Consider the following 11816-nt stretch of genomic DNA (forward strand, 5'->3'; position numbering starts at 1 on the left):
AAAGAGATAGAATGTGTCTCATGGTTTCACTTTTAATGTTCGTCATCTGTGAGTATGCTACGCGTGTACTTATAAATTAATTTCATAATTACACTTACTAAGCTAAAAGAAGATATTCAGTTTATAAACAGACGAGGTAAAAGCACTTTAAAATTTGATTCCGAAACAAAAACGTCTTTATAATATATTCTTCTTATTCTATTGATCAAAAGTTAGTAAAGCAAAATTCACTGGTGGTAGGACCTCTTGGGAGTCCGCACGGGTAGGTACCACCACCCCGCCTATTTCCGCCGTGAAGCAGTAATGCGTTTCGGTTCGAAGGGTGGGGTAGCCGTTGTAACTATACTGAGACCTTAGAACTTATATCTCGAGGTGGGTGCCGCATTTACGTTGTAGATGTCTATGGGCTCCAGTAACCACTTAACACCAGGTGGGCTGTGAACTCGTCCATCCATCAAAGCAATAAAAAAAAAAACAATACGATTCACATCGGTACAGAATAGTTAATTGTGTTTAAATTTTTTTATCTTTGCCTGATTAATAATCATTTCATATAATTGTAAATAGTTTCTCCATGTGCTTCCCGAGCGCTATGACATGTCCTTCTTCAACGAGGCTTGTGGAGAGTGTTAAGCGGTAGGCAGCGGCTTGGCTCTGCCCCTGGCATTGCTGAAGTCCATGGGCGACGGTAACCACTCACCATCAGGTGGGCCGTATGCCCGTCTGCCTACAAAGGCAATAAAAAAAAAAACATGCTTTAACAAAAACCGACTTCAAACAGAAAATAAAAGATATTCCAAAACAAATAAATATAGACTAAAAACAATAATTATCGAAATCGGTTGGCGTGATATTGAGTTATTGAGTTATTCATCTATTTGTCGCGCCCGTAATTAATGCAAATTTAGGACTTACATGGTTTTCTAAAGGATACCATTATCAGAACTGGACTAAATTGAAATGGGACCGACCACACGGGAAGCGTCAGTTTTCTAATAACAAAAGAATCATCAAAATCGATTCACCCAGTCAAAAGTTATGAGGCAGCAAACAAAACAAAAAAAAATATTCAGTCGAATTGAGAACCTCTTCTTTTTTTGAAGTCGGTTAAAGATTGACGATTGAATCATTTCAAACATTGCGGATTGCTTTCTAATTGTTGTTCGAACGCTCTTCCATCGAAGGCCAAAGAAGTTTCACTTGTATTTTATCAGTCGTGATGTTACCAATAGCGTAGTGTAGAGCATGTTAGTGTTTAGAGGTTAACCGGTGTTTACTTCCAAATTGATAGCCATTTGAGGTACATATGTATATACATATATTATATCGAGGGGTGAAATACTATTTGATTCAAGCGACATTTCGCTTTATAAGCGTAATTTATATTTGTAATTAAAGGTGCGTTTTATTTGGTACTTCCCAATACATTATATTTTATTATTGATAGCTGAGCCCCGCGATGTGACGCCGCGGGGCGAAGCTAGTCTAAAAAATGTAGCCTAAGTTACTCTTTATATCATCAGCCACCTATTAGTGAAAGTCTCGTCAAAATCGGTCCAGCCGTTCCAGAGATTAGCCGGAACAAACAGACAGATAGACAAAAATTGAAAAAAAAATTTATTTTAGTGTGTGTAGGTGCCGTATATATATTCATATGCATGTAGTAAAAAGCAGTTATTTCAATATTACAAACAGACACTCCAATTTCATTTACATGTACAGATAAGCATCAACAGTTCGATGTTTTTAATTGAACTTAAATTAAGCTTACTCTATTCAGATAGCCAAAGAATTTTCTTTGTTGTGGTATTTCTTCCAATATTTTTTTTATTGCTTAGATAGGTGGACGAGCTCACAGCCCACCTGGTGTTAATTGGTTACCGGAGCCTATAGACATTTACAACGTAAATGCGCCACCCACCTTGAGATATAAGTTCTAAAGGTCTCGGTATAGTTACAACGGCTGCTCCGCCCTTCAAACCGAAACGCATTACTGCTTCACGGCAGAACTAGGCAGGGTGGTGGTACCTACCCGCGCGCACTCACAAGAGGTCCTACCACCAGTAAATTTTATAATTCACCTGTAATGTTGCAAAAATGTCGCTTAAACCAAAGAGGTTTTCACCCCCTTGATATATTATTATATTGTACAGAGTTTAATATTGTACAGAGTCGACTCTATATTATATTTATACACTTTTTGGGTTAAATCTTCGTGTCTGTTATACAACAAATGATATTTCTTTCTATTCCTTCAACTTTGTGTATTTAATATTTTTCTCATTTTATTTTAAACTTTTTCGCACATTCCTCTTATTCATATTATTCAGATTTGATTAACAAAATTAACATAAATAATTTTTGATCGATCAAGAAGAGAACGGTAAGTTTTATTAACAAAATAATGTTAGTTAAGTGTCTTTTTTATTTTATTTTTAGTGCTTAGGAGGACGAGCTCACAGCCCAACTGTGACGTGAAATGGTCACCGTATCCCATAGACATCTACAACCTAAATGCCGCCACCCACCTCGAGATATAAGTTCTAAGGTCTCAGTATAGTTACAGCGGCTGCTCCACCCTTCAAACCGAAACGCATTACTGCTTCACGGCAGAAATAGGCAGGGTGGTGATACCTACCCGTGCGGACTCACAAAACGTCCTACCACCAGTAAAAAAGGTCTAAAAGGTCTAGAAGAGACAACTTGTGAGGGCCCTACGTACCAGCGAGGTACCCTAGGACTATAACAATAATAACACAAGTTTTGGATACGTTCGGGAGTCTGGCATGGTCTGGGAGGTCGTCCGGTGTGAGTCGCTCCGTGTTCTTTCATGAAATACCGCGACTCATAAAGACTAAGGTCACCCGTAACATCAGGCCGCTGTGTTTCTCGCCGGATCTTCTCAGCGGGTGGCCATTTCGATCCAGTAGTGAGCGCATTGACGAAGCAGCTTCTCCTCAATTATTAAGTTTATTTTTTATTGCTTAAATGGGTGGACGAGCTCACAGCCCACCTGGTGTTAAGTGGTTACTGGAGCCCATAGACATCTACAACGTAAATATGCCACCCACCTTGAGATATAATTTCTAAGATCTGAGTATAGTTACAACGGCTGCCCTACCTGCTTCACGGCAGAAATAGGCAGGAAACGCCCGGGCAGTTGTTAGGCAAATCCCACCACTTCTGGCTGAGTTGGCGCTAAATACTCAAAAAACACTATGACTTACACGACGAAGGAGTAACTAGTAATAATACAAAGATATTACTATAATAAATAATATACTATAATACTCTATTCCAATTACAAAGTCCCATGAGACAGATACTATTATTATATTATTGTGTGTATGTGTGAATTAATTGTATAATTGAATATACTATTTCGAAAAGGGCACATGTCGCATATTTTGCCAAATACGTTTTTTCATATACATGTAGTTTTGAGGCTTACCTACACCCGTTTTATAATAATTCCAGTAATTTTCAATTGCTAATTAACACTAAAATATATGTCAAAAGTTAATATTTTAAATTTTACACTGCTTTAGAAAATAATCAGTTTTTTTTTTCATTTCCTGAACATTTTACATTTTCAGAGATGTGCCCTTTTAGAAATTGCATATTCAATTATTTACGATTGATTGTGTATTTTAATACGCTTTTATTAGTTTCAGACGTATGTATGTATGTAACGGAATCTTTGAACATGATTTTGACCCCCTCAAAACGTCGGATTAAATCGAAATAAAAAATATATAAATAAATAAATAAATTTGGTATACTTATTAAGGACCGATGCCAATTCAATATAAAAAAAATATTAATAAATTGAAATTCAACTAAAAATGAAAAATAAATAAGAGTTTAAAAAAAACTAACAAAATACGCTTTTATAGAAAATCCAACTCAAAAATAAAAAAAAGCGTGGGGTGCATGGTATCAGTAGTTATAAATATTTTATGAACAGATATGAGTAGAAGGGTTATTCTGATAATATCCTGAAAAGCACCCCACGCTTTTGTTACAATAAAATAATTTTTTCTTACACTATTTTTAATTCAAATTTATTTAAATTTATTTTTTATTTTTTAGTTGGATTTTCTCTATAAAAGCGTATTTTGTTAGTTTTTTTAAAGGATTATTTATTTTAAATTATGTTTACGACCATGAACAAAAAAAAAAGATTATTATTTCAAATTACGCGAAACGTGTAGAATTACGTTCTATGTGTCAAAAAGGGACTTCGTAATTGTAATAGAGTATAGTAGTAGTGGAGAGAGCAAGTTAAGTCCACCTTATCTATTCCTACTGCAAAGCCGTCAAGCGCTCCATAGCGGCCGGCCTTTAAAGAGAGAGAGAGAGAGAAAATACACTTTATTGCACACCAAAACACAATTTACATTCAAAAAACAATCAGAAAAAGCGGATACATTTGTACAATAGGCAATCTTATCGCTAAAAGCGATCTCTTCCAGGCAACCGTTTCATTTACAGAAATTCTAGAAAATATAAAAATTTACTGAGATTTGAACCTTAATTTTGTTTCTCTGCGTCGCTTATCACGGCCGGGCCAGAGTGTCCGACTAAGTTAATCAAAGAAGGTCATAGGAAATACTTACATATACCGTTAAAATAAGCATGTCAAGGAAATACGTGTATATTATATAGAGCAGTACCATATTTATTGTTATAAGATTGTTATTTTATCGTAACCAAAAAAAAACTGTTTGGTTATCAAAGAGAAAAGGGTTCCGTCGATAGAATATAAAGAATAAATAACATTATTTTTGATGGTATCGAAATTTTGTTCAATCTGGTTCTATTTGGCAAGAGTGTCTGAAGCGTTAGCCGGTATATGAGTAGCAACCCTGTTCATTTATATTAAAAGATGCCTTGTAGTGATAAATATCCCATGCATATATGTAAGTTGATATACTATTTTTTTTTCTGTATCACCTGGTAGATACCACATTTTTTTAAATACAGCTTCTACCTTGAATTAACTATGGTGAAGAGATTCACCTTGTGTTGATATGGGCTCCGACCACCATTAATACTAGATGACCGAGTTCGTTGGAGTATAAATTCCGATAACGCATTTAAATTGAAAACAGTCCCTCATTAACAACGGCAATGACATTGTAACTGCCAAGTCGGATAGCCAAGGGCTCTTTTATAAAGATTATTTTAAAGACTATTTGTCTTAGTACTACGAAAAATACAAGGAGGGGATTTAAAATAATAATTAAAAAAAAACTTTGAAACGCATTGTGGGTAAATAAAAAGGGTCTATAGTCAGTTGCTGATACACTCTGCTTCGGGGACGTGGTAAAAACAAGGGAAGGCATTATCTAGCTGCGGAAAAACGACTATTCTGTATATTTTTCCTGAAAATAATAATTTTGTGGGATCTAATGCTAGTCAATAGTTCAAATAATGCAATATCTGTGAGCACGGAACCCTAGAAAGCGTCTCCGATCTTGGCCCTTTACACGCGAGAGCCCACGCGATGTTAGACGCAATATAACCATTGTTTTGTGTTTCACCAGCATTTCATAATAATCATAATGCTTGTATCTATTAAATTTCTCGTTTGCACGGCATGTGGCCTCGCAAGCTCTGTGGAAATGTTCGGTTTCTTGGGCATTTGATTTCTCTACTATCACGTTTTAGTAGTAGGACCTCTTGTGAGTCCTTAGAACTTATATCTCAAGGTGGGTGGCGCATTTACGTTGTATATGTCTATGGGCTCCAGTAACCACTTAACACCAGGTGGGCTGTGAGCTCGTCCACCCATCTAAGTAATAAAAAAATATAAAAAAAAAACATTTTATTTCGTTCTTGGCTATATCCAAAACTATGAAATATTTTTGTTGGGTAAATGACCTTAAAGTGCTTCTTCTTTTTGGCCTTATCCCAGATTATAGGAATTTGGCGTGAGGCTTACTACAGGCTGCAACTCTAACGCTTCTTAGGTTTGGATAACCTTGTTGTGCATATGGTGCTAAGTTCCTAACGGAGCTCGTAGGAGCAGTAAATACTGCCACACGGCTTGAGAGTTGGTCAAAGTCTGGCAGCGGTTATCTCTCTGTCAAAACAACTACGTTTGAAAGCTTTGCGGCAGAAATAGACTGGACAGTAAGGCCCGTGCGGTATCCAAAATGTGAGCTTTGCATTATTGTTATTCCATAATTCCTTCGTCGTGAAGTTGTTCAGTGTAAATTTGCAGAGTAGTTGTTACGTTGAAAAAAATGTCTGCATACGAGATTTTGATTCGGGCATCGCCTCATTGCTCGATAAATAAAACTAGTATAGTGTCTTATAATTTAAAATTCGAATTTCAAGACAAGTTCAAGTTCAGACAAGGGACCATTTCGCTTTCTTATGTATAGGATTATCCTCTTCCCTGCGTCGATATTCCTCAATGCCGAGGGTCGTGGTCTCCCCTAATAACTTTCTCCTGAATTATCCTGCACCTATAGACTTAAGTCTTGATTGATCTGCGATATTCCATGGTCCGTTGCAAATCGGAAACTTCAAACAACCTTTTCAATTCCAGATGTGGCGGTTCTTTGATTTCACGTCGTCACGTCGTGACGGCTGGTCACTGTGTGGCCAGAGCCCAGCCCCGCCACGTGAGGGTCACGCTTGGAGACTACGTCATAAACTCGGCGTCGGAACCCTTCCCCGCCTACACGTTCGGAGTGCGGGCCATAAAAGTGCACCCGCTCTTCAAGTTCACACCGCAAGCCGACAGATTCGACGTGGCGGTTCTGACCCTGGACAGAAACGTGCAGTACATGCCCCATATATGTAAGTACTAATTATTATTTCACTTCAACAAACATACGAACTTGGCATCACTACATAGTATAAAACAAAGTCGCTTTCTCTGTCCCTATGTATGTTTAAATCTTTAAAGCTACGCAACGGATTTTGATGCGGTTGTTTTTAATAGATAGAGTGATTGAAGAGGAAGGTTTATATAATAACATCCATTAAATAGTGAAGAAATCAATAACAAATTACAGTTTCCGAAGCGAAGCGAGGGCGGGTTGCTAGTAAATACATAAATCGATCGCATTTATCCTTACTCTTATGATACATCAGCTACTTCGCCTTCAACGATTAAAATGTGATATTGTTCTCATTTTGGCATTTGAATATCTAAATTTTAGGGGCGATTTTTTATAATAATACAATGGGAATCGTACAATCAAAAACGGATGAAGTAAAAGAATCACCGAAAGAAGAAACGGAAAAAGCTCCCTGCATTTGGCGTGTTGCAGTGGATATCCCACTGGTGATATAGTCCGTAGAGGATTGACGTCAGGGCGTACAACTCAAGCTAAATCCGAATACAGAATGATGAGAGAACATGCTGAAATCAACCCCACACGTTGTGGGATAAGGACAAGAAGAAGAAATCTTCAGAGACCATGGAGCTTTTGACAAAACAGAAGACGCGGCTCCGTTGAACAAGAACATGATTGCAGACGAAGAAGCCTTAACTGTATCCAGGGCCCAGTCTGCCCCTGACTCGTGTGGCGAAATTGGTGTCCTCTCTCTCTCTCTTCCGAGATTGACGGTGGTCAGCTTTCCCTAATTTTTTTCTTCACTTCGCTCTATCTTCGATAACACCGTCAGAAACATTGCATTCCCTCTTATCCTTCAGCACTACATCTTTCCGCCTCGTCTTGAGTCTTCCTCTAGGTTTTGGACCGGGGAGGTCGAGTCGCATTGCCAAATTTCCGCCGTAGTCTGGTGGCTTCCTTTTTACCTGACCATACCATCTCAGCCGACTCTCCTGCATCTCTTCGGGGATGTCACGAGGTTCCCTTGCACTTACTGGCTGCGGATTTAATCGAGTTTAGTTACATCCCACATCCACCTCAGTATCTACATTTCAGCAACTTGTATGGTATGCACGTTTTTTTGAATTGCAGCAACAGTTGTTCAAATTTACATAATCCGCTGCTTCAAATCATTGTTGGTAATAAGTATGACAGTCATACGAGATTGCGCAACCGTGTCACACTTAGCATTCGTGATTATTCCATACCGTGCTCATTGCAATAGCGTTCGTTAATTAGCCCGCATCTTTAAATTGCTACTTAATTTATATTAACATTCCTTGTTGTTTATTTGTCGTCATTGTATGTGGTTTTGTAATTGACCCATAACTATTAAAATTTTCTTTTTTTATTGTCTTCGTAGGCAGAGTTTAGGGTAAGTAGTCTCTGTCGCACTTGGACTGTAGTAGTACTAGGGGCTTAGCCAAGCCGCTGCTTATTGCTCAGGGTCCACTTCAAACCTCTTTTGAAGAAGGGAATGTCATATCGCTCGGGGAATAGCGAAGTGGAGAGTTCATTCCAGATACGCATAGTACATAGCCCAGAAATTATATGGAAACATTTGTTGATGAACGCGGTGGTTCCAAATAGTATGGATGATCTTTGTTGCGGTGGTGGATGGCGGGATAGTAAGGGCGCTTGGGAGATATATTGTGCTGAAGGCCTTTGAAATAGAAGAGGACTTAATTTGAAACCACGCCTCATAAGCTCTTCTCTCTTCTCAATCTTCTCCATCCACCAAATAATGAACACTGCTGACACTTCACAAACGTCGCAGCAACCAGTTTCATTTATTGGGTTGCTCGGAAAGTAATTTCGTTTTTTCCCGACAGAGGATTTAATTGCATTTTTTTGCACCCAACTTCACATTTAAGCCGTGTGTATGGAGAAGGTGTGTTGACAGTAGTACGCCAGTGTCAGCACTAGTTCGCTAAATTTCGATCCGGCAATTTTGATGCCGAAGATGCACCATGTTCGGGAAGGCCGGTTGAAGCTGATAAAGACGCAATAAAGGCATTAGTTGATGCGAACTGGCGAATAAGAACACGTTAGATCGGATTAAGGTTAAATTTATCAAATTCAACAGCTTATGACCACTTGAAAGGCCTGGGATTATACTCGAAGTTCGATGTATGGGTTCGTTTCCACAAAAAAAAAAACGAAATTTCTTTCCGAACAACCTATTATATAAGTCCCAATAGGACCTTCGGTAAATTATGATAACCATTTTATATTCTAATGCAATTATTTATGAACGTCGTGATCAATGCATTGCCGATACATAACATACTTTCGCTCTTTTCAGCCCCGATCTGCCTTCCGGAACGAGGATCAGATTTCCTCGGCCAGTACGGCTGGGCAGCAGGCTGGGGTGCCCTCAGTCCTGGCTCCAGGCTCAGGCCACGGACGCTCCAGGCCGTTGATGTACCGGTTTTGGACAATAGAGTCTGCGAGAGATGGCACAGAGCTAATGGTGAGCTTTTTTTTAAGTTAAAGTTCCACTAACACTTTTATTATGTAAGAATAGTTCAACATTATCTGGATATTGGATCCTACAGTTAAAACGGTCTGTCTGTCTATTTAAAAGGCAGTACGGGACCAGGGTGAATGCCACCACATACTTTGAAATATGAGACCAAATTCTGATTTAGACCAGGAATACCAGTACCAGAAATGGACCCACTTTTTTATTTTTTTATTGGTTAGATGGATGGACAGGCTTACGGCCCACTTGGTGTTGAGTGGTTACCGGAGCCCATAGACATCTACAACGTAATTGCCGCCATCCACCTTGAGATATAAGTTTTAAGGTCTTAAGTATAGTTACAACGGCTGCCCCACCCTTCAAGCCGAAACGCATTACTGCTTCACGGTAGAAATAGGCAGGGTGGTGGTACCTACCCGCGCGGACCCACAAGAGGTCCTACCACGAGCAATTACGCAAATTATAATTTTGCGGGTTTGATTTTTATTACATGATGTTATTCCTTTACCGTGGAAGCCAATCGTGAATATTTGTTGAGTACATATTTCGTTAGAAAAATTGGTACCCGCCGGAGATTCGAACACCGATGTATCGCACAACACGAATGCACCGGACGTCTTATCCTTTAGGCCACGACGCTACAAAAGTGTATATTCTCCAAACTTACTAATTTTACAGGAGAGCGTTTTGAAGGTTTAACATATTGTGATATTTTTAATATTAATCATCTTTGCAACATTTATTTCTTAAAATTATGTATTAATTTTGTTAATAGTAGTCAAAATGTAGGTTAACAAAAAAAAAAAAACTAAAACTAAATTACGCTCTTTTACAGTATTTATGAGAAAAATACTGGTGATACCAATAATTGATTCCGCATATTAGCTCAATTTCGAATATTCGAATTTAATGCGAAAAGACGAATTATGTGACAAAGCTCCTTCAGACCAGCTATGTAGTCTATGTTTAAATTTCATGAATTTCCATTCTGTTACCAGGTATAAACGTAGTGATATACCCGGAGATGCTCTGCGCCGGTTACCGGGGGGGAGGCAAGGACAGCTGTCAGGGGGACAGCGGGGGGCCGCTGATGCTGGAACGCGGGGGACGCTGGTACCTCATCGGGGTTGTGTCCGCGGGTTACTCGTGCGCCAGTCGGGGTCAGCCGGGGATCTACCATCGGGTCGCACATACCGTCGACTGGATCTCACACGCCACCACCTTATCATAGCAGCCTTAAGCAAAGACCCCTCAAACTTTTAAAATACGTTGCCCAAAATCATTCTATGTTTCTTTTCGACTTTACACATCTGAGGTATGTGTGAGAGAGATAGAAAGCATGTTCTGGAATGACCGGCAACTAATGGAATGTATAGAAAAACGTACTTCAAGTTTTGTATTCGAATCTTCCGTCCCGTTTTCGCCTATCGAGTTTTCATAACGAGTGAACGAGACAAAGCTTAAGGATTAGAAGCGCACATCGAGTATTAAGTGCTATTATTTATAACAGTCGAATTTTGGATACTCGTGACGCGTGGAATTAAGAAGGCGTGTTCTGTCTCTTTCGAACGCGTTTGCAGAGCACCGTGCATGAAAGGGACAGAACGAGGCGTAGCTCTCGCGTTCTGTGTTACATTTGAGTCAGTAGAGTTCCACTCAAAGGAACATTCCAGACTTTTATTGTTAATCAAAAAGTTTATTAACAATTAACTAGCATGTCCGTTGCTGGCCTCACGGCTTTTGAGCTTGCAATTTATTTATTTAATCGATGTACCATCTGGCATAAAGTGGTATCTTGGGCCCATAGACATCACCACGATAATGCGACTTGAGGTCGAAAGTACAATAGCATTGTATTATTACTTAATCCTTTAAACTACAAATAGGCAGCACGGTGGTACTCAGACGTGGTACCCCACAATACCACCAGCGTAAAGTCTATCGAGAGATAAATTGAATAACGAACACTCTATAAAAACTAAAGTACCCTCATATTTTGTAAATAGTTCATACGTACATTTGTGAATACACATAACATTATTTATAAGCTTTTACCAATAAAATAAAATAAAAAATGTAAATAAATTAATTATTTAAACAACAAAAAAAAAGCTCGTAATTAATTTAAGAATTCTAATTTATTACCCCCCGTTTTTTTTTTCTTCGTATTTTTATAATTAAATTTAAGTACTTGAAATTTTTATTTTAATAAATTCATATTTATTGTTTAATGGAATTGTTTTATTTTTACATCCGTCAGTTGAAGACCGCGTTAATGACGTCACGACTCGAACGCGCATTGTATTACAAATAAAATGTACAGCTAACCGACACGCATGACCCACTTACTGGTGATAGGACCTGTTGTGAGTGCGCACGGGTAGGTACCACCGCCCTGCCTATTTCTGCTGTGAAGCAATGATGCGTTTCGGTTTGAAGGGTGGAGCAGCCGTTGTAACTATACTGAGACCTTAGAA

The 11816-nt window shown here is 38.7% G+C and overlaps 1 protein-coding gene across 2 annotated transcripts in view; it reads left to right on the forward strand.

The window, feature by feature from the left end:
- Positions 1-11568, forward strand: part of LOC101744533 (coagulation factor VII) — a 58487-nt gene extending 46919 nt beyond the window's left edge. For both annotated transcript variants that reach the window (XM_021352718.3, XM_004933210.5), the window contains 3 exons: positions 6560-6813; positions 9160-9327; positions 10338-11568. In XM_021352718.3, coding sequence (XP_021208393.1) covers positions 6560-6813; positions 9160-9327; positions 10338-10570 — 655 coding nt within the window. In that variant the 3' untranslated portion in view covers positions 10571-11568. The remainder of the gene's footprint in view (positions 1-6559; positions 6814-9159; positions 9328-10337) is intronic.
- Positions 11569-11816: the final 248 nt, after the last annotated feature.

Source organism: Bombyx mori, chromosome 2 (genome assembly GCF_030269925.1).
Source record: "Bombyx mori chromosome 2, ASM3026992v2".
Taxonomy (NCBI): Eukaryota; Metazoa; Arthropoda; class Insecta; order Lepidoptera; family Bombycidae; genus Bombyx; species Bombyx mori.